This window comes from Fringilla coelebs (genome assembly GCF_963513975.1).
Source record: "Fringilla coelebs genome assembly, chromosome: 2".
NCBI classification, from domain to species: Eukaryota; Metazoa; Chordata; class Aves; order Passeriformes; family Fringillidae; genus Fringilla; species Fringilla coelebs.
This window is the reverse complement of record NC_140029.1, coordinates 113,348,556-113,371,301: the sequence shown is the minus strand read 5'-3', so window position 1 is coordinate 113,371,301 and position 22,746 is coordinate 113,348,556. Positions and strand designations below refer to the sequence as shown.

At 36.7% G+C, this 22,746-nt stretch overlaps 1 protein-coding gene across 2 annotated transcripts in view; it reads left to right on the top strand.

Moving 5' to 3' along the window:
- The window catches only part of EPHA6 (EPH receptor A6), a gene marked incomplete at both ends in the record, with an annotated part of 367,314 nt that overhangs the window by 13,690 nt on the left and 330,878 nt on the right, over positions 1 to 22,746 (top strand). For both annotated transcript variants that reach the window (XM_084201421.1, XM_084201420.1), the window contains one exon: positions 13,320 to 13,384. In XM_084201421.1, coding sequence (XP_084057547.1) covers positions 13,320 to 13,384 — 65 coding nt within the window. The remainder of the gene's footprint in view (positions 1 to 13,319; positions 13,385 to 22,746) is intronic.

Sequence of the window (22,746 nt, the reverse complement as noted above, 5' to 3'; positions counted from 1 at the left end):
CATCTGACTCCTTAAAATCCTCAGTAATTCTTTTTATAGGCAAAAAAAATCAACTCCATACATGAGGTAAAAAAATGCTTAGCCTGAAACTATTCATAGACCCAAGAGTCTCAATTAAATCTATACTAACTCTCTGAAGGATGTTGTTCACTCCAGAATAGCTCTATCATTACTGAAAATGAAACCTTGCTTCTTGCAGACAGCCTTCTGCCATGCAGTCTGAAATGAGAAGTGAAGACAGCTTCAGTTGTCTTAGTTTTAGTGTGTCGGGTAAATTGCTGCATTTTGAAAGACAGCAATCTAGATTTTTACACAGATCAGTTACTTACAGTGATTTAGAATTTTATACTAATCAGTTGCTGATGATATATTTTGGATTCTAGCTGCAGTTGTGGTGACAGGTTGTTCTAATGGAAGCAAATCTGTGCAAAACCTGTTAGCTGCATCCCTTCTCAAACTCCTACCTCATTCCTGATGTGCAAAGAATAATAATGTTTCTTTTTAACAGTCAGTGTTCATTGTCTTCCTGTACAACCTCTAAATATGTTACTACTTCTCAGTACCCATCCTGACTGTGTAGCATTCTCCAATCCCCGTTTTCCTTCCACTCCAGTTCTGCCTTCTGTTGTGAAGTTTTTTTTGGCTTTTCAGCATAACATCTCTCTTCCTTTTTGGTTTAAATTGAGAGAGGGTAGATTTAGATTGGATATAAAGAAGAGCTTCCTTACTGTGAGGATGGTGAAAGACTGGCACAGATTGCCCAGAGGAGCTGTGGCTGCCCCATCCATGGAAGTGTCCATGGCCAGGTTGGGTGGGTTTTGTAGCAATCTGGGATAGTGGAAGGTGTCCCTGTCAATGCAGCTGGACTAGGTAATCTGTAGAGGACTCCTCTGACCTGAGCTATATTTCCATATAATTCTATAACTCTATAGAGTTATAATTCTATAACTCTGTGGTATCCTGGGTAGCCTTCCCAGACAAAATGAGCATTTTCATTGTGTTTTAGTCTTCAGATAGGAGAAAAAAAAATTTTCAAAAAATGTATTGCCTGTTTTTTCCCTTAATAAAGTAACTCATCTGCACAGTCACGGTGCTGTTTCTGGCCTTCTCATGTTTTCTGTGCTCAGATATTTCAGGCAGAATGACAAAAGAAGGAAAAAAGAAAGTTTTGAAGAAAAATATCATAGAGGACTTTTTATTATTCAAATATTTTCTTTGCAGTAATCATTGAAATATAAAGGTTCCTGTTTTCTTCACTGGCAGTGTGCATGTATTATTATATAGTCTATATTTGTCATTGCCTGCAGAGTCTCTGGGCAGTGCTCCAGCCATCCTCAGTGACATTGCTCTTGCATCACTGGGTTGTGTAACAGGCACTTAAGTCTCAAGTAGCCCTTTGAAGCGGTGCTTTGAGCTAAGTCCCAGAGAGCTGCTGCCTTTCCAGCACTTGACTACTGATGCAATGCTGTACCTGTCTAAATTACCTCTTGCACTACAGAAAATCTGAAAAAGAACACTTAAAAAAATGGAAAGGCAGTCTTTTTACTTTCACTTCTTGATGTGAGATCAGAAAAATTAGGTTTTTTTGTTCAATTAGACTATTTCATGTACAAAAGGAAAAAGGAGGGTAACCATATACTGTGGAATAGGAGCCCAGTTACTCAACAGTTTACTACATGAATGATGGCATTCTCAGATCTATTTAATGCTCTTCAGTTATCTTTGAAATTTAAATCTCTGTGAATGTGTATTAAAAGCATATCATTCAAAGCTGAAAGTCTGTGCATAGTAGAGTTGGCTACTCCATGCTGTCCAATATTTTAAAGTAATTTGATCTTTGGTTAGATAGTCAGACTTATTTCCTGTCAAGTAAGTGACAAGATTCTGTATATTTATTTGTTTATAATGTTAAAAGTATTGCAAACCTGATTAATTCATAAAAACAGTTGAGCCTTCATGTTGATGTTCCACTGTATGTAAAGAGACCAAGAATTTTTAAAGCCACTGATTATTGGTTTGTACTTTACAGCCTGACCTAGCACCTATAAAATGCTCATGCTGTGAAAACTTAGTGCTTGGCACCATAAATTATAAATAAAGAGCTAGTGGAAGGCACAGACTGACAAAGTGGAACAGAGAATTACAAAGCTCAAAAACATTAAACTGACTGGCCATGTAGATATTTAATCAAAGGAGATAAGAAATGTTTTAACATTATGAACACGAAACTAGGAGATATCTCTGGGAATATTTGTCATGAGAGTAACAAAACTGCATATTTTTGAGGTTCTGCATTAAAATAAAAGAAAACGTAATATAGCCAAGTGTTAAGCTCATTTTCTGAGTTGCCTTTCTCTTCCATCCTGGAAGCTTTTTTACATATAACTTCTTCTAAACTCCTCCTCTGTACGTCATGGTCACTTTCCAACTACAGTCGTAAGGCCAAGTATATTAAATATTTCACTTCTCAGGCAGATAACCTATCAAACAAGCGAGATACCACTTCAGGAAGCAAAGGAGAAAAACCGATCTATTTGCTTGAGAGCATCTTGCACACTTGAAAGTCACGGCTGCTTCTGCTTTGATATGCCCACATCTTGTGGCTCTACTGATGACTTTCCCTACCTACTGACAGCTATAGTCATTACTTATCACATTACCTCTACCCAGCAGAAAAAACCCACATGTAGCCTTAATAGTCCTCTTCTGTCCTTTGTATGTCACTTGCTTTCTTGGGTGTCATTGTTAGTAAATTGCAAGTACAAGGCAGCCACTTACTCAATCCCTCAGGTGGGATTGGGAGGAGCACACAAAAAAAGTAAAAAACTTGTTGGTTGAGTTAAGAACAGTTTAATAATAGAAACAAATTAAAATGTAATATAACGATAATAATAATAATAATAATAATAGTAATAATGGTGATGAAGAAGAAGAACAACAGTGGGAATTAAAAAGAGAGATAAAACCTAAGGAAAGCAAGTGATGCACAACACACTTGCTCATCTCTCACTGTCCAATTCCCAGCCTGTTCCTGAGCACTGATCAGCCCCTCACAGCCAACACCCTCCAGGTAACACACCGAGCATGATGTTTTGGGGTGTGGAATATCCCTTTGGCCAGTTTGGATCACTTGTCCTGGCTGTGCACCCTCCCAGCTTCTTGTGCACTGGAAGAGCATGAGACACTAAAAAGTCCTTGACTTGAGGTGAGCATTACCCAGCAACAACCCAAACATTGCTGTGTTTCCTTTGTTCCCATACTAAATCTAAAACTGCACCTGCTGCTAAGAAAAAAATTACCTCTGTCCCAGCCCAAACCAAGACACTGGATCAGTAGGGAAATCAGGGAGCATGCCTTACTGTTTTAGTAGGAACTACTATATTCATCCTGTTTGTGTGGCAATGCCATAGGTCTTGAGTGGATAATAATAAATGTCCTGTCACTTCTGGAGGCCCATTTGTATGTCTTGTGGATGAATTCTGAGTGGTGGTACGGAGTAAAGCTCTGCAACAGATGGGCATTGAAATCAGCTGTGCTTTCCCACCCTCTGTACCACTTCTAAGAGACAAGTTGAGCTTTGCTGTTGGCTGGGAAAATCAGGCAAGTCAGGATCTGCCATTTCTGGGCTGGATGTTTGCTTTACTTTCTGCATTGTAGCTTTTCTGCCTGCAAAATAAGAATGACCCCATTTCATTTTTTATGATGTAAAAATATGAACTGGATGTAGGTAAACTCAGATGTAGTTGCTGGAGTTAAAAAGTTGGGCTGAACTACAGAAATAGTAGAAGATGGTTGGAGAATGGTAAAGAGTCTTTAGCTTCAGTGGGTGGGTCTGTGCAGTGCTGAAGAAACCTCCTTCCTGTTTCATGTCTGGAACTACTCTGACTGTTGTTTCCATGTCTGATTTGCCTATGTGAGGGTTTCACACTCCGAGTTCTTGCCCTTAGCCTGTCTGAAGCAACTCTGCAGCTCTGAACACACCACCCTCAAGGGCTCTGCCAAAAATCCTGAACTGATCCCTTGTCTTAGTCCTTGACCCAGAGATTCTCGAACAGCTCTTCATGGGGCTGTGCTGCCAGTCAAGCACAAACTTCACTTTCTGCAGCCTTTGTTCTTCTCCTAAGATTTGTGTATTCTGTTCCTCTGAGTCACAAAACTGCTAATTTTTCATTATGGTTATTAAGTGACTACTTGAGTAAGCAGTGGCCATCTGTCCTCTCAGTCCCTATTTGTGATGTTATCAGATGTTCTCTTTAAAACTTCTTTCTTTCAAGAGAATGCTGTGGAACACTTCACACTTCTGTCTGCACTTAAAAAGAGACAGATTATGAGGTTGAAAGGTATTTCTATAACAACCTTTCCAGGTATGCATTAGGAAAAAGGAACAAACCTTTGCAATCCCATTTCATTCTTTACTATTAGAGAGGCTTTGTCTTTGGATCAGAGCAGGGCAAGGAACAGTGGGTGCCTAAGGTGGGTTGATTATGCCCATGAATTCCAGAAGGAAGTTTCTACCCCCCTTGAAGAGGAATTCCCAAAAAATATGCAGTACAGGAGCAATAGCCTTGGAGTTATTAACTTCATAATTAGTTTGGCTGACCATTACGTATGGGTTTTGCTATTATTTTCCTAAAGCTTTTGTGTTGGGTCTTTATTTTTTCACTTATGGATGTTGTGAAATTAATGTTTTGTTCATTTTATCACCACCCAATACAATAATTAAAGTAAAAGACATAAAAGAAACTGCTTGGAAGAATGCAGGTTAACAGCACAGTGAAGAATATTAAGTTTAGCATTAGTCCCAACCTAAGAGAATTGGCGTCAACGCAACAAGTCGTTTACCAGTGCAAGGATAAATATGTTTGTCTGAATTTCAGTTGTTTCTAATTTCCCTAATGAAGATATACTTAGGTTAATAAACAGGGCTGACAAAACTGTCAGGTATTCGTGTTCATTTAGGAAATGCTGCCCAGTAATCTACTGTTGACATGAACATGATGGTGAATTGAATATCAATTAGTATTTTCAAGGCAGAATGAAAATTATGAAGTAGGGCAGCTGGGCTCCTATCATCATTTTGTGATGCCTCTTTTTATCTGGGTGAGCTCTTGATCTTTTTGTATTACACATGTGAAACCAAAAACATAGAAAAAGAATACAGGTCTGGTGGTGTTTTCTGGAGCTGTGAACAGTATTAATTTATATCACTTCATTTTAACAGCAATCTCTGCTGTAAAGGAGTACCTTAAAGTTGAGTCAATGGTAAGAACAGATTGTTTCCCTGGTACCTAAACTCCTTTTTCCCCATCTCATTCTTTGTGAGGAGCACATTAAAGTAGAGCAATCTGCCTCTGCCTTCCAGGACTTCATTGGTTCTGTGCTCACTGCCTGTCCTGCAGGGCTGACATTGCAGAGCTCAGCCCCCTCTGGTGCATTACAAATGTGGGAGTTATCCCTCCTGGCTGAGCTGTGCATTTCACAACCTTCTCCTGCCTTGCTTTCCTGTTGAAAGTGCACTGATCAACAAAATCACTTGGAAATCACTTTGACGCTGCTCTTGGGGAAAAAGCTCTGTTACAGGCTAGGAGAGGTAGGACATTACCTACTCATTTTCCATTCCACAATTACCTGAGGAAAACTTGGGGCCTTATCTTTTTCTGAGGTAAGCCCATTTATTTTGGATGTGAGAATGCTTTCTTTTTACCTCAGTAGTTTTATTTTTTCTTGTGCTGATGAGTAAGACTCACATGGGAGAAGCAAGTGCCTATGTGAGACCTCAAAATAGGAAATGTTTACAGCTGTCCTAGAGCAAAATAACCTGCTGGGTGGCAGAATAAGTAGTTAAGATCTAGCCATATAAAATTTGGAATTGTAACTGTTATCCTAGAAAGGTTTCAGTGCAGAAATTGTCATGTGTTTCTGCACTGACAGATTTTCTCTATGCATTTGGTGCTACTGAATGTATCAAGTGGATTTCCAAGACTTCATTTGGTATCCGTGAAATAAAACTTGGAATCCACCTTATTGGGGAAGGCTGAATTTTTTATTGACTGTTATTACATGCTTTTAACTGATAAATTTTTGCATTTCTCTTCCCGCTTTGATATCTATTCTGGAGTTATGGACAGGGATTAAAATAATGGAAAAAAAAAAGAATGCAAAATTTTACTGTTATTTCTTTGGGGTGCAGAAGGATTTGTGTTATTGAAAATAGCTGTGTCTTAGGTATTTATAAATTGTAAGTTACAGTAATTGATTATCAGATATTTTGATAGGTGTTTTAAGTATTACAATTGCTTATTTTACAGTAAAATGGCATTGGTAAGGGAGGAAAAATGCTCTTGTTAAAATATGTTTGTGGATGGAAACTTTAAACCCTAAAGTTAACTTAGGGCTTGCCAATTTTTAAAAAAATCTGATTTTAAATCTTACTTTCAGAGAGACAGGTGTAACCGATGTAACTAAGGGTTCTGGAATGGTTTGCAATGCTAATAATGATACAATATGAGAATAAAGGGGTTCATGTTGATTTTTAATGTGAGAATAGAAGAAAGTATGAAAAAAAGGTGTAGTAAAACAGAAATATTGGGTATGAGAATGTTTGTTTCCATTCCAGATAGATGGAGCAGCCTTCAACTTCTCCTCTGAGGAGAACATGCATATGGAAATGGTCATTTTATTGGCTCTCTAATATGATAAATTTTAGTTTAATTTAAAAAATGAACTTCCTAAGAAATAGGTCAGAATGTGTTCTAGGAAAAAAGAGTGAATGTAAAAGGTGAGTGGTAGTTTTTTTTTTTTTTTTCCCCCAAAGAGCTTTGTTTGTTTTAATCTTGTTTTCTCAGAGCTGCATGACTTCAAATTATATCTATCCAGGAAATTGTAGAAAAAAGTAAGACTGAAACACATAACTGAATCAAATGAAAGAAGAGGGGAAATCATTCCTTTAGCATCTGTATGTAACGTATGGAAAGAAAAATGGTGCTTTGAGGTAATTGAGTTTTGAAGATTCTCACTGGAGACCTTGTGTAATGGAGTAAAACAGTACCAGGAAAAAGACAGCCATTTATCCAATATAACCCCATCTAATAACGTTGCAAATTTCTTAGATCTGACCAGATGAATGTATCATGAATGGGATGTTGGGTTTAGTACATGAAGAATTATTCTGGCCAGTTCTTATTCATCAAAAGAGAATTTTAAAATTCTTTGTGTGAGTGTGCAAATATGAGAATAAGAAAGGTTAAAGGGAAAATTCCTTTTAAAAGTTCTTGATTAGGAAATTACTGATCAGTAAAAAAAAGCCAGTTTTGGATAACAGCTCAGCCTACATTGGAGGTAACATGAAAGCAGAAACTAGAAATATAAACATTTATCATCATTAATAGAAAAGAGAGGGTACATGTGGAAATTAGCCCATGTTAGAAAATATGAAATGTAGAAAGCCAAAAATAAAAAGGGTGTTAGGTAAATGCCCAAGTCTCACAACAGTCATGATAATGGGAATTTCTCTATTGCATTATGAATGAAGATGTTTGTGTGAATGGAATTGAACTATTTTTAGAAAGAGACAGAAAATAATGTGTTTGAAATTGGGAAAATCAGAAATGAGGGATTTATTCATAAAATATGACGAATATTAAGTACTCCCCATCTGGTGTAAATAGTTCCCTTCCAAGAGTCCTGAAAGAATTGGCTGAGGACATTTCTGGGCTATTGATGGTAAATTTAATGAGTTTGGGGACTGAGGGAATTCAGAAATACTGGAAAAGCGTAGGTGTCAGAGTTGTGGTTTGAAAAGAAAAGGGAAGCGCCATTAACCAGGTAACTAGATTTTTATAAAACTCACATTTGGAGAAGTCATTTATCTCCTGCTCTGCCCCAAGGCAACAGGAGATTATGCAGAAACCAGGCCTGACAGTGTTCAAGGTGTCTTAAAAGCCTCCTGGAGTGGAGATTCCCCAGCTTCCCAATTAGTCACAGCTCTCCCTCTTCTGTACAACTGTAGGGTAGCAAGGATTTTCTTGGAGTCTGACATAAAACTCTTGGAAATGTTGAGGAGAGTGGAAGGATTAGTCTCTCTATTTTGCTGGCTCTAATCCCGCTTATCTCAGGCAAACAGCATTGTCAATACTTTGTTTACTCTCTGATTTGCTGTGACTCCTGCACACTTCCCTGGCAGAATTGCTATCTAGACAGGTGCTCCTCATACTTTATTACTGCATCTCATTAATCTTGCCTAAACCAGATAGCTGTTGAATGCAAAATAATGAAAATTATGGAAAAGGATTCTATTGATACGGGTATAATGAATGCCAGTTTATTTGGTTTATGGAAAACAGGCCTAGTCATAAAACCAAGCATTTAAATAATTTTTCCCAGTTGATTGCACGTTAATTACCAAGGTAACTTGGATATTGCATATTTTCTTTCTGTCTTCCTCAGGCAGACAAGCCGCAGCAGTACTATGTTGAGTTTTTTTATATATAACAGAATATGATAGAGTCTTCAGACAGTAAAAAGCTTAATTTTTTTTTACTAAATGGGTTTAAAAAAAATCTCTGAGGTCTAAGAAGCCTTAAAGTAGTTTTAGTGACTGTTAAATCACAGAATCTGAGATACTCGTTATACACAATCCAGTATTCTAACATTTTTCATTAGTAACTCTAGAATGAATATAAACTCAATACCTGCCAAAGAGCAGTAAGTAAAAAAGGAGGAGGACGTGCAGACAGGGAGGAGCCTTTATCACTTAGTAAAGGTCAGCCCTTGCAAATGAAATTTGTTTTACTATAAACCAGTGGTTCTTTGTACATTCAAGAGCAGAAATTTAACCTAAACTGAAAATAAAAAAATTATGAAAAGGAGTGAATCTATACAGGACAGTGATCTCGTAGAGTAGTAGCAGCCTATGAATGCAGTGCTGCAGAAAAAAAAAATAGGCTAATGTGACCCTGGATATATAAATAGGATATAAAAATAGCCAGGACTCTTAATACATATTGCTAAAAGGAATGATTTCAGAATACTGCATTTGATCCTCTTTTTAAAAATTAAAAAAAAAAAACCAAACAAACCATAAAACCTGAAAGGAAATACAGACACTCCAGAAGACAGCAACAACTCTCTTGAGGGCTGGAAGTGAGAGACTTCAAAAGCTCTCTGTTTTTGTCTTATAAATATAAATTTTGCAGTCAATAATAAAGTTCTCGGGACCAAAAAAAGCTGCCAATTTTGCCCATTTCTGGGGGTCATCTGTAATGTCTCCCTACCTTGCTGGAAGATATTGAAACTTTTACGTGGTACAGACGAGATGTTCCTGAATTATTAGTACTGTCTTCAGAAATGAATGTCTGTGTATTGCTCTGCTTTCCTTGCAAATCTTAGGCTTGCCCACTCTAGAGGTAACAGTGAAATGCTTAAAATGAGCAGATCAAAGTGGGTGATCCAATATCAGACTGTGATTCCATGAATTTGGCCCAAATCCTGTATTAATTGTGTTAATTCACACATACCTTGTTTGGAGATGTGTAAAAAAAAGAAGATGAGAAACTGGCGAAATGAATATTTGGAGGGCTTTTTTCCTTGGTTGTACAGACATGATGGCAATGTTCATCTTTAAAAGAGTATTTTGGAATGAAAATTAAAATTCCACCCTTTCAGTCCTTGGAGCTCTGCTCATTGTAATTTTAGGTAAAACAGTTTCCTTGGGACCAGGTAAAACCTCTGAAAAGATTAATTTCAGTTGTAATGTCTAATAATAGCAGTGTAAGATAGAGTCCAAAAAAAAGGAAACTGTAGCTCAATATGACATAATGAGTAATAATAATATATATTAAAGTATGTGCTGGAAAAAAAAGCTCAACAATTTTAAGAATGAAATGTGCAGGTAATTAAACAATAGGCTTGTAGATGTATGTTCAAGTCCGTATATTATTATGGAAGTGTTAGAATCCCCAGTTCAGTTATTTAAGAAAGGACATTCAAGTGCTATCTGAGTTCTTTTTATCCAAAGCATTTTTTTAAAGTGTCTTTGAGTTCATTTTGAATTGTGACATGACTTTGTACTGGCAGACCTAAACTCTTGTTCACTGTGCAAGTTTTAGAGCCATCACTTCAGAAAAGTGCCTGCTAAAAGTGGAGGTTGGATGTCACAAATGTCAATAACATTGCTGAGTCTCAACCAGTGTACTCAGAGCTTATCCCGTAAAATATTCACTGCAGTAGTTCCAGACACACTTCTGTTTATGCTGGCAGCTAATGGCTTTTCCATAATGGACACTTTTCATTTTTTTAAGAAGGATGGAGCTTTTTATGGCATACAAAGAAGCATAAATAAGTAAATGTAGGGACAAGGGTCAATAAATATGACTTTGTGATCCCATTAGCTTTTTAGGGAATTTTCTCATTATAAGAATCATAGGAGTAGTGCCCACCATCTTTTTTTAGTCTTTTTGCATATGAATTTCCAGTTCTTTTGAAACTTTCCCTGTCCTACAGGCTGAGGGGAAGCCTTCACTCCTGTATGTAATTCAGATGTTTACATGCTGGCATTCTTCTTAGCCTTGAGCTCTTTGGCATAGGGATTCTCTGCCATAAGAGCTGTGAGTTGGTAGTGCAGATTTGTCTGCCATCAGGGCTGTGCTGCTGGGGATAGGCTGCTTCTTAATCACCTCGTTTAAAGACAGCTTGGGTGTCTCTGTCTCACACTGAAGTCTAGCATGTAGGTATCTCCAAACCTCTGAAGTGCTCAAGGATTTTATTGCTTCATCCATGTCCTCATTTGTATAGCAGACTCTGTTGAATCCACAGCTTTGCTGGAGTTTGTGTTTCTTTGGCATAAACATAAGGTTTACTTGATATTTCAGTATTTGCGCATTTTTGATAGATAATTATTTTATGTCTTATAACACAACTGCTTTTGGAAAGATAGTCTTTTCATTTTTATGATTTTTATTTCTGACCCTGAAGGTGATACCATTCCAGTTCCGGTTAGTATTTATTTGGTGGGTTGAATCCTCCAGTTGGAGAATTCTCCAACTGATTTGAATTTTCCAGTTCTTACAGATTTGGTAGCTACAGGTGAGAATATGTGAGCATTCAAGAGCCTTGGTATGTCAACTGTATCAAAAATTGTATTTTAACAAAACTCAGTTACTCATTGGGGAACATTTGGTAAATGTATATGAGGAATATTATTAGATCATGGCTCAACTAAATCTACACTTAATATACTTTCAGTGATGAATTTACTCTAGTTTTTAATTTTTTTAATGTATAGCTTTGAGCCTTCAAGTGGTACTTGATTAATTCAGACAAGGAATTAATTAATTCAGGCTCCACTGAAGAAATGAATTAGTTTTCCTTTCTGTATTTTGGGTCTAGTTCCACAGAAGTATTAATTTTTGAATACCTGGATGATGTTTATTAAATTGCAGTCTTGCTACCACAAAAATTGTAAAACTGAAATGACACTTCAACCCCTAATTAATGCTGCTCAGAGAAAAATTTATTCCTGCCTGCAGGTCTGTAGGAATAGCACTTGACAAAGAGCAAGATATAACTTGAAACTCAGCTGGAAACAAAGCACATAACAAATAGTCCATGTTTTCTGGGTGGAGAGAAGATGGGGGGGAGAGATGAAAAGAAGAAAACAAACACCTAAGATGAACTGAAGTATTCGCAGAAACCTGATGAACAGTTGGTCCTCTCTATGAAAAAGGAATGTGTAAAACCAGTTTGTATGGCTTTTTTTGGAGATAACAGATCCCCAGTTATCAACTTAAAAGTTTTACACAGGAAACTGCTGCATCAAATGTCAAATGACAAGATGCTTTTTTTGACCCTTCCACAAGAGCATGGTAGCCTGACACAAATAGAAAATACTGTGACAGCTGTAAATCACATAAAAGACAGCAATAGTCTCAATGAGTATAGTGATTTTTTTTAAAGTAAAATGGGGATTGTAAAAAGTTACTAATGTATACTCATATTATTGACAAAGCTTCATCCAGGGAAGTGGTGAAGAAGTGAAGAGCAGAATACTCCCCTTTGTTGAATATATTTTAAAAATGTCATTATTTCTTCACATAAACCATTAAGCTTTTATGTGGTTTATGTTGAGCTTTTTACTTGCCTGTAAGTCTGTTGACGAGACAGCAAACTTCAGTTTCAGGTTAAAAGTCATCATCCATTCAAATGCAGAGGAGCTCTAAATGTCACTAGTACAAAAGAGAAGGGAAGATGCTGGGTCAGGCTCCCTCTAATAAGCTTCCAAGTTCAGTGTCCATGCCAAGGTGCCTTTTCCATAAAGCAGAAAAACATGACCTGGCTTCTGCTGCTGCTCTCTATAAACACACTAGAGAGAGCTGTACATTGATTATTTGGACAAACAAGAGGTAGAAGATAGCACACAGCAATATAAACCCCACAAATGTGTAGATAGTAGGGTCATGTTTTAAATTAATTGCTTAATTATTTTTCTCCATCATTTAACCATTCAAATAAGGACTGAAATTAGTGGGCTGTAAGGAGGAACTCAGCAATCAAAACACACCGACTCAATAATTAAAATAAACTGCCCTGTATAATACTTAATTTTGTGTTTAAATCCTAATTCAGATTTCTGAAATTAGAGGGTCGGATGAAACAATTCCATTAGAGGGCAGTAGTACCTGTGGGTAAAATGTCTCATATGCTGTATATATTATGTTTAGCATCAGTGAACGGTAGTGAAAAAGGAAGTTACTGTAATTTAACATTAAAATCATGCAGAAACATTTGGTAATATACAATGAAACACATTCTATCTTATATCAAAAAAACCAACATGAATGTTACAGAAGTGATGCAAAATATATGCAACAGATATTAACGCTGTGGTACTCCATCCAAGAGAGAAACTGAATCTGTTTGTCTTTCTGTGTTCTCAATTTGTAAATTGTATAAATTTATTTCTGGGAAGTTTATGGGTTTCATAAAAAAAAAATCTTACTTTTAAGCTGTGTCTTTTATTAGCTTTAATAAAGGCTAAGGCTGCAGATTTTCCAGTTTTCCAGGCAAGGGATTGCAGAAATGTGCATGTTTGATCAGGCATCTTTTAATGGTTAAATATCAGTAGTATACTGTGATTTGGCAATGATTTCTGCAAAAGATTTAGGGGTTTTTATCAATTTTGAGACTTTTTTAGGTATGAAATGTGAGGCATGAAAACCCAAATGAACCTGGTTAACATGGCAAGTTCAGTCCTTCCTGTTTTAATATTCTGCTGTGTATAATCCAAGCAATACCACAAACACCATTTCTTTTTCCATTTTCAGTTGTGTTACTTGATACTACCACTGCCCTCGGAGAACTAGGATGGAAAACATTTCCCTTAAATGGGGTAAGTCTCTCACCCTTTTGGTTTTTTTGCTCTGGATTTTTGCATTCTGACACTTTTGAAGTGAATGGGTGGATATTCTTGCAATATAGACTTGTCTGAAATATTTTTGTTGTTCTTGGGACTGAGCTGTCTGTGTTGTGAATTGGAATTACAGATGCAAGAATGACAAGAGTAAACATTGTTATGTTCTTCTCTTGCTTTTCTGAATACTAAGTATCTATCTTTAAATCCAATTCTGACTGTTATACATCATAAAGTTCATATTAAAAAATTCCTATTCTGCAGGAATGTGTTACAATCTTTTTTTTTTTTTTTGTGAAATAAAAGGAAAAATAATTTTCTGTTTTGTAAATTGGAACAAAAATTTTATGGTTTAAGTAAGAACTAGTATGGACTTTAGCATTTGATAATATGGCATCAGATTGCCTAAATCAGAAAAGTGAAAACATTAATAGTGTCTGTTATCCTTGGGGACAGTGAGCATGGGGTAGAGCAGCATTTTTACTCTTTAAAGTTCAACCATCAGTGCTTTGCCAGTGGCTGCACTTTCAGAACCTGGTTTTTTTTCTTTCCACTCAGCTAATGCATGTCACAGAGTTTCAGGGGCATTTGGCGTTTCACTTTTAAAGTAAGATGCACTATTCTGGAGCATTTATCATGTTCTGCATCAACTTGTAGTTCTGATGTCAGTGTACATACTGTGTATCACTTATTTTTATACTAGCTTGCATTATCTCCTGATTCTTGTGTATGAGGCATATAATTACTCGCTTCTCTGAAATGAGCTCAGAAAATACTGTTTTTCTGAGAGAAACATCTTGTTCCATTTTCAGTCATTTTATTTGCCATGTTCTGTTCCTGAAGGAAGTAGAAACTGTCTACCCTCAGCACCTTAATAATCCATTTTTGTAAAATGCCTTCTGTGTCTTTGCCTTCGGGGATTTCAAGCCATATGACATTTCTTAATCTCAGCCTGTTTTCAACTTTATGGATTACTCTTTTTCTTTGTATTCCTAGGCATAATTTCCATCTCTCACAGATACTTCTGTGTTTTACATTTTGTATGCGGTCCCATGCAATCCGAGTTATAATTCTGAAAGTTTTTTTCCTTTTAAAATCCCAGCCAAAGTAAATACTGTCATACACCACAATGAGAAATGAACCAAGGCATTTTTACTCTAGCAAAAAGTAAGGACTGTCATCTACCATGATGAGAAAATCCAGTGAGGAATGTTTTGCTTGAGCACTGGGATGAGCTCCACTGAAGTAGATGGTAAATTTGGAAAGGACAAAAGATATAATTGCAGTTATTGTGTAAATTCTTAAAAGCTCTAGGTACTCCAAAATAGCCACAGTATACAACACAAAAACATGTGCACTCCAAGGTAATTTAAACCACAGCTATTATAACATGTAATTTTTGGCTCCTCATACATACCCTAAACAATAGTTTTGCAGCCTCTTAAGGAATTTGGGTGTCTTAGGACCTCTGCTGTATATTAAGAACTGGCAGCACTTACTGGAATACAGAAAGGAGTTTACATTTCAGTAAGAACCTGGGATTAAGTTAGTAAAATATTTCCCAAAAATGTACAAAGTGGTTTGGGAAAAAAAGGAGTTAGAGCAAATATTGGGGAGAAAAGTGATTTGTAGCATAAAATCATGGAATTATTTGTATTGGAAAAGACCTTTCAGATCACTGACTTCTGCTGTTAACCCAAGACCACCGTGTTCACCACATCCCCAGATGCCACAGTCACACACTTCTTGAACACTTCTAGGGATGGTGATTTATGTCCACAGTGCTACCTAATCTGAGTTACTCTTGTATCCTAATATAATCCAGAATATGGTGCAAGCATTGGTGTGATTGAGATTATCACTGCAGAGATAAGAATCTGTTTTGTCCCATGATGGGCACATTAGGATTTTCTTGTTTTCTGAGAGTGACAGATTTTGTATTGTTGCTGTTTTTTGAAAGAAATTGTTCAGATACTACTGAAATCTAATGTGTTACTTTAATCAAACCTTTTTCTAAGTGTTTGTGTAGTGTTTATGTGTGTTAGAAAAATGTCATTGACATATGATTACTGCTCTGCTTAACATTTTTGATGTTAGGAGGATGGGATGCTGGGTTTTCCTGAGCCTGACACATTACGAGAAATCATTAATTTGCTGACACACTCTGTAATAACGAATGTTTTCATTAAATTGAAGAGCAACTGAAATAATAATGCTTGGGATTTGGGTATTATTGAGTATGCCTCAGAGATTTTAAACTAACAGGCCAGGGTGAAGGGATAAAAAAATAGGGATGTTCTTTTGGAACTTGCAGAACCTTAATCTTTGCTTCCCAGACTTTTTATTTATAGTAGATTCATTACATAATATTTGTAAACTTTCAGCAGTTTCAGTCATCATTGAGCTGCAGTGATAACTGTGTTATTCATGTCTTGCGAATATAATATGTGATTTTGTTTTTAAATTTTCTTCCCAGTTATTTGTTTATCTTTCCTGAAGAATGAGAATGCAATAGTTTTTTCTTTTAAATGTGTTTTTTTTGTGCGTCAGATTTTTTCCTTGTATTTTTAACAGGTAATAAATTTAGTGCTTAGAGCCCTAAAAATGCAGCATAAAACATTATCTCTGAGGTCAATAGCATCAACTTTTGTTGACTGAGTTCCAGTGTAGCTTCTCAGTGATGGGCTGTCTAAAATTTCTGCCTTAATAATGGACACATCTGATACTTCCTCTGTTCTTTGGGCTGTAGTTCAAAATGACCGATTGATTTATGAAAAAGCATGCCCTCTGAAAGGAGATCTTTACTCACAAAACTGTTCACTCCATAACCTTGAAAATACAGAACAGAGGTTTGGGGTTTTTTTGATAGGTACAAAATATGGGGAGACACAAGTTCATATGTTTCAGAAGAGGATGTGGATGCGAGCTAGTGGGCAGTCTCAAGTGCATGTGAAGTAAAATTCAGCAGTCTAACCAAAGTCAGTTTGCTGACCTTGGGGACACAGTTAGGAGCTAGGGAAGAAATTAAAAAAATCTGAAAGTGCAACTGAAATGCAGTGGTCCAGAACCTTTCTTTACACATTAGCAGAAATACTAATAAAATAACATTCCTTATTCAACTGCAGTTCGTGGGATTTTTTCCTTCTGTCTTCAACATAACTTTAAAAAATTCTTATTAATTTCCCTTTACATTAATCATTACAACACAGTTTTGGAGCAGAGTTTGCTCAGAAGCTGTGGTTTGGAGACTGTTGCCATAAAGGCATGTCCAGTCCTGATAAATTTCTGCCATAGAATCATAAAATGGTTTGGGTTAGAATGAAGCTCAAAGATCGTCCAGCTCCAGCTCCCTGCTGTGGACAGGATGCCACAGGACCGCACTGCTCAAACCTCAGACCACCCAGTCTGCCCTTGAACACTTTCAGGGATAGGGCAGCCACAGCTTTTCTGGGCAACCTTTGCCAGGGCCTCAGCACCCACGCAGGAAATAATTTCTTCCCAATATCCAATCTAAACCTCCTCTCTTTCAGTGTAGAGCCATTAGCTCTCATCACATCACTCCATGCTGTTGTGAAGAGTCCCTCTCCAGCTCTCTTGTGGCTCTCTTTAGGCTCTGGAAGGTGTTCTTAAGTCCCCCCACAGCCTTCTCTTCTTCAGGCTGAACAAGCCCAACTTGTGCGTAGCCACTTCAGAAATCAGCTTAAAAGGAGGGAAAGGTGACTCACAGCACAAAGCTGTGAGGCATTTACATGTGGAAAAGACTTATAAAAGCTATTTTGACTTGTCATAGTAGACACAATGTATGGCCTCAGCAGTAAAGAACCTACTAGAAGTCCTCTAAATTATTTGACAGCACTGTGAGTGATGAAACTACTTTAGTTTCCACAATTATTTGAACAGTTTCCTTGTCAATTGGTAATTTACCTATTGATCTATCTAGGGAAACAATTTTGGTTTGAATACATTGTTTCTATAAGGAATTTTAATTCTTTTATAATAACAGTTGCTAATATACAGTATTACTGTTCTTCCTGTATTATGAATCTTTTGAGAATAATCTTGTCAAAGTACTGATGTTTTTTCCCTACCAGACTGTTTATATTACCCTCTCTGTTAAAATAATTGTTTTACAGTAAATGCATTCATCAACAATTTATTTTTTAGCTGATTCTTACCTAATTAGGAGGCATTTCTGTAGTTTATAGTAATAAGAGTTTCTAATGGCTTGGTATTGTTTGTCACAGATGGCGCTGATGTTTTCCTGTGCCGGCCTGCAAACATTTCTTTCAATGGAGCTGCATCCATTTTCACCTTCATCTTTTAAATATCTCAGAAAGTGATGGGGGGAATATATCTTGGAACATTCTTCTACAATACTTAACATTTTTAACTATTCATTTCCTTAAATAGTCTGTCTTTGAACTGTATTTATAGATGCATAAGGAAGTTTATATACTTAACATAATAAAACAATGGTGTTTTCTCAGCACTGTTTTGGTCACCAGTATAAACATAGCACCGAAGGGCAGCTGGAAAGAAATTAACTGTCCCAGAGAGATACAGTAAACATTATTAAAATTCAAGTTGTGTGAAAGTTACCAGGATAAAACAGCAACACCATAAAAAGACTTCTATCTGAAAGTATTTCACGTTTCTTCCAAACAAATCACAGAATCATTTGGGTAGGAAATGATTTGGATCACTGAGTCTGACTGCAAATTAACCCTGCCAAGTTCCTCACTAGGCCATGTCCGTAAGTGCCACATTGACTTGTCTTTGCACATCCCCAGGGCTGAGGACTCAGCTCTGTCCCTGGACAGCCTGTTCCCATGCTTGGTAACCTTTTCCATGAAAAAAAAAATCCTCATATCCAGTCTAAACCTCCTCTGATGCAACTTCAGGCCATTTCCTCTTGTCATGCCACTTGGTCCCTGGGCGAAGAGCCTGAGCCCTGCCTGGCTACCCCGTCCTTTCAAGTGGTTGTAGAGAGTGATAAAATTCCTCCTGAGACTCATTTTCTCGAGGATGAACCCCCCTCCCGCCAGCTCCCTCAGTGGCTTCTCATACCACTTCAGACCCTTCCCCAGCTCCATTCCCTTCTCTGGACACATTCCGGCCCCTCAATGTCCTTCTTGTCCTGAGGGGCCCAAAACTGGGCACAAGATTCAAATTGTGATATCACCAGTGCCAGGTATAGAGGGACAATCCCTGCCCTGCTCCTGCTGGCCACACTATTCTTGCTTCAGCTCAGGATTCCATCGGCCTCCTTGCCCACCCGGGGACACTATGAGCAGTCTGTGGAACAGAGAACTGCAGCTGTGTGGGGAGATGTTGCAGAAGTAGCAAGAAGTTTTAACTAAGAACTGAGGACATTTTTTGAGCATAAAAAAAAATAAAGCATCCAAAAGTCTAAGTTCTTTTACCCCTAAGCAGTTCAGTTGTGGTAAGGCTACATCTGTAAAAGTTCACCAGCAGAATGTCAGAGGTGTTACAGAGGCTGTGGTTTTAATAATAAATTTAATAGAAGGTAGGGATTTAGCTGTCAGAACATCTGACAGGGATGAAGGGAAGGAAGCTAATCAGATTTTCACACAATATGGGGAATTTACAGAGATGACATTAAGAAAAAATATTAGTACTCACGTATTTGTGCTGTAATTTGGGCATAATCAGATACCATCCTCTGCAATGCCATATTTAGAATCCTTTTTGACAGTCAAGTCATTATTTGAGGAAAAATGTTAAATATATGGGTAAGTTTTTTGAGATTAATTTCCATGCAGAGATTAAACAATTAAGTATATCCATGATCTAGTTAAATGGCTTTTTTAAAGGAGTTTTAGTTGCTCATATGGGATAACTTGCTTGTGAGAGGCTAGTTTCAATGGTTTTTTTAGGAGCATTTCTTAGACCATAAAGGCTTTTCTTGAAAACTGAATGTCCTAGAAACTGTCAGTGTCCAGGTCGATTGGTGCATGTCTAAATTTTTGGGTTTGCCTGTATTTCCTGGTAAAATGGCAAAAATCTTAATTTTCTTGGAAAACCCTGGAGCCACAGAATTAGCTGCGGCTGTGCTGGGAATTTAAGACTCTGCTAGGTGGATGCAGAGTCACGGTAGCACAGTCCATCAGAAATAGATAAATTCAAAAATTTGCTAGGCGCTGTAATGCAATAGTATTTGTCACCCTCAGGTTTTTTTTGGTACATACACTTAAGAAGTATCCTGATTATTTTTGTGTGGAACATCTAGTTGCAGATCTCACAGAGGCTGGACTAAATACATAGTTGTGTTCTTCTTTTGGGCCCACTGGTGCTTGCCACTTGCCAGATCTAAACCATTCCTAGCCTAAATAATGAGATGTCATAAATGAAAAACAAAACAAAACAAACTCCCCCCCCCCCCGAAAAACCCCCAACCTCCCAGAAAAAAGCCCACCAAAAAAACCCACTAAAGTTAAATACAAGCCTACAAACCACTTAGAGGGAAGCAGATACAATGGAGGAGGATTATGAACAAATTTGTATGCTCCAGTACAGAACAGCCATATACTTTCAGCTAATATATAATCTGTAATAGTGCATCATTAGAAGCAGTCTCTGAACTGCTCGACCAAATGCAATTTATTGTATTTTTAGTGTTATTATGTGGTAAATCTGAACTTGATGATAGTAATGTTGCATATTTTTTTTGCATTAATTTTCCATTCCTGTTTAATTTAAATAGTCTTATGTACATACATACTCCTAGTAAAGGCAAAATTTATTGTATATATTGATTATTTTTCAATGTGTATTGTATATTATATAGCAAAGGAGGGCAAAGAGTGGCAGTAGCAGTATTTCTATTTTCTGTTGTGTTTCTCATTTTATGTTTGAGAACCATTCTGACTGGTGGAGCACAGTAAGCATTTAAGTTTTTTTAGTTCTGCAGGCCCACAGAATAAATGCTAATTCTGTATTCTTTTTTTAAAAAAATAGACTGGTTGGAAATTTAAATAAATAAGAGTACTGTGTATGGGTTGCACATTGATGCACTCAGTGCACAAAAACCAGCTTTTAAGTTTGCGTAGGCTGCGCATTCATCTCTTGCAATCACAAGTTTACAATATTTTGGCTTACCAAAGTGGGCAGTAAGGAAAAAAAAAAGAAGGTGAAAAATAAGACATTCTTGCCTTTTTTTTTAATATAGAAAGAATTGTGTTTGAGAAGGAAAACACAGTGGGTCAAAGGAAGAAGAATGGTTGATTTAATTTTCTGTTTGGTGTCTTTTCAGCAGTGTTGGATTCCAGAATTTTATGGTTTCTGTCATGCAAATATTTTGAAATTCAAAAAATTCACTCGTATGTATATTCCAAAATAAATGAAATAATTTCTGTTATAATTCAGCCTTCACTGTGCCGACTCATGGAGGAAGAAAGAATGACAAACTGAGTAGTGCCCTCAGTAAAAAAATCAAGGAAAAGTCAGAACAAAATAAAGTGGGAGAAAAGCAATATTTATGGAAATACCAGGTGCATACTGAACACCTCTTTATCTGAACCATAGTATTTTCAGAGACTTCAGAACTGCTGCATTGAACTCTTGGGAAATACCCTTTGAAATTCCTGTGTGCTTAGGAAATGGTCTCATAAATGCTAAAGTAGGTGATAAATATCTAGGTATTCTGAAAAGAAATCTCTCTGAATTGTTCCTAAGCCATAATTTTTTTTTTTTTCAAAGAGGAAAGGTAAAATTGGCTGCAACAGAAGATGCATCACTGTCTCATGACCAGGTGCTGCTTTTTACTCAGATGCTGTGTTCAGTAATTTAGGGAAATTCTAACCAAAGTGCTGCTTTCTTTTGATCAGTGCCAGGAATAATTTCTATTCTAAAAGTGGATCTCCTATTTATAATGAAAAACAAAAGAATTAATATTTTCTTAAGGATTTGCAGTAGCCTGACCTTATACTGGAAGTCTTACTTAGACTTAACAGAAAAGAAAGCAAAAAAAAAAAAAACCCCAAACCATGCCAACTTTACTTTTGAACCTTTTACAGATGTTTAAATACATGGAATGAATTTTTAAAATTACAGAGAAGTAACCCGATTATCAAGCTTGAGGCATTCTCTAAGCCTCTTTTACATACTTAGGCACACAGCGTCCCTTTTGCAAATTGCAGTAAGTCATTTATGTTCTCATGGTGTTTTAAGCGATAGGATTATAGGCTGTTTGTGGGTACCAGGAGTTTTAACCATTGCCAGGATGAAAATACAGTATCCAAATAGTTCTTCTGCTCCACTGGAATTCTCACCAAGTAAGAAAAAATACTTCAGCTGGACTGAAAGTTGAACAAATTCTCCTCTGCTTTGCGCATTCTGCCAGTAAATGTCCAAACCTCTGGTACAGCATTTGAGCTTGAAAACTCTTCTCTGAAGAGCAGTTAACTAAATAAATTGTGCAGCAATTGCTAGTCCAAAATCTAGAGAATTTTAAACTTCAGATTTTAGAAGATACACTTCAGACAGTAATTTTCACATGATTTAATATCCTGCAAACGCATCCAGGTGTGTACAGAGCCTTTACCACATGGATTATGGATTCATGTAAGCAATCCTAGCAGAATTGGATACTCTTCACATAATCCTACCAATCTACTTCAAAAAATGGAAAATAGATAGTTTGTATATATGTCTATTGGTTGCTAATAAGGAATTATTGCTAATAAGAATTATTTTTAATAATCATAACTCCATGGAGAACAAAGTAGAAAGGAACCTAGTATCATAAATCTATGTATTTATGAATAATAATTTGTAACTGTATTTTTGATTTAGGAGGATAATCCTCTGCTATTTTATTTAATCAAAAGAATCCTGTCCTAGGAGTTTAAAATATAATGCAGAACTTGCAGAAATAGAGTGAAAGATCACAAGTGCTGTTGAGATGTAGAGCAGTATTTGAAGAGCACAGGTGTTCTACCTGACCTTTTACCTTTTGTTTTGTCTTTTAAGAAGTCCAATAAATGTTTCTTTCAGATTTCCTAGTAGCGTTAAAAGCCGGGCATATTGTAGAGGAAGTAAAAAAAAAAAAAAAAAAAGGTTAAAGTTAGCAGACACAACAGCTGAATAATGTGATTATATGCTCAATATGGCCTTCTTCAGTGATTTCTCCCCATGTCTGCTAGTACTTTCCATCAACTTTCCATGCTTTAAGGAATACTCCCAATTTCTTAATTTTCTTAAGGAAGAACTTGAACATTTTATTTTCCCTCTCAGCTTATGGATATATGGATATTCTTGCATTATGCCTATGACCAATAGGTTGTCAAGTGGTGAGCAGTAGAATTTTTCTTCCATAAAAA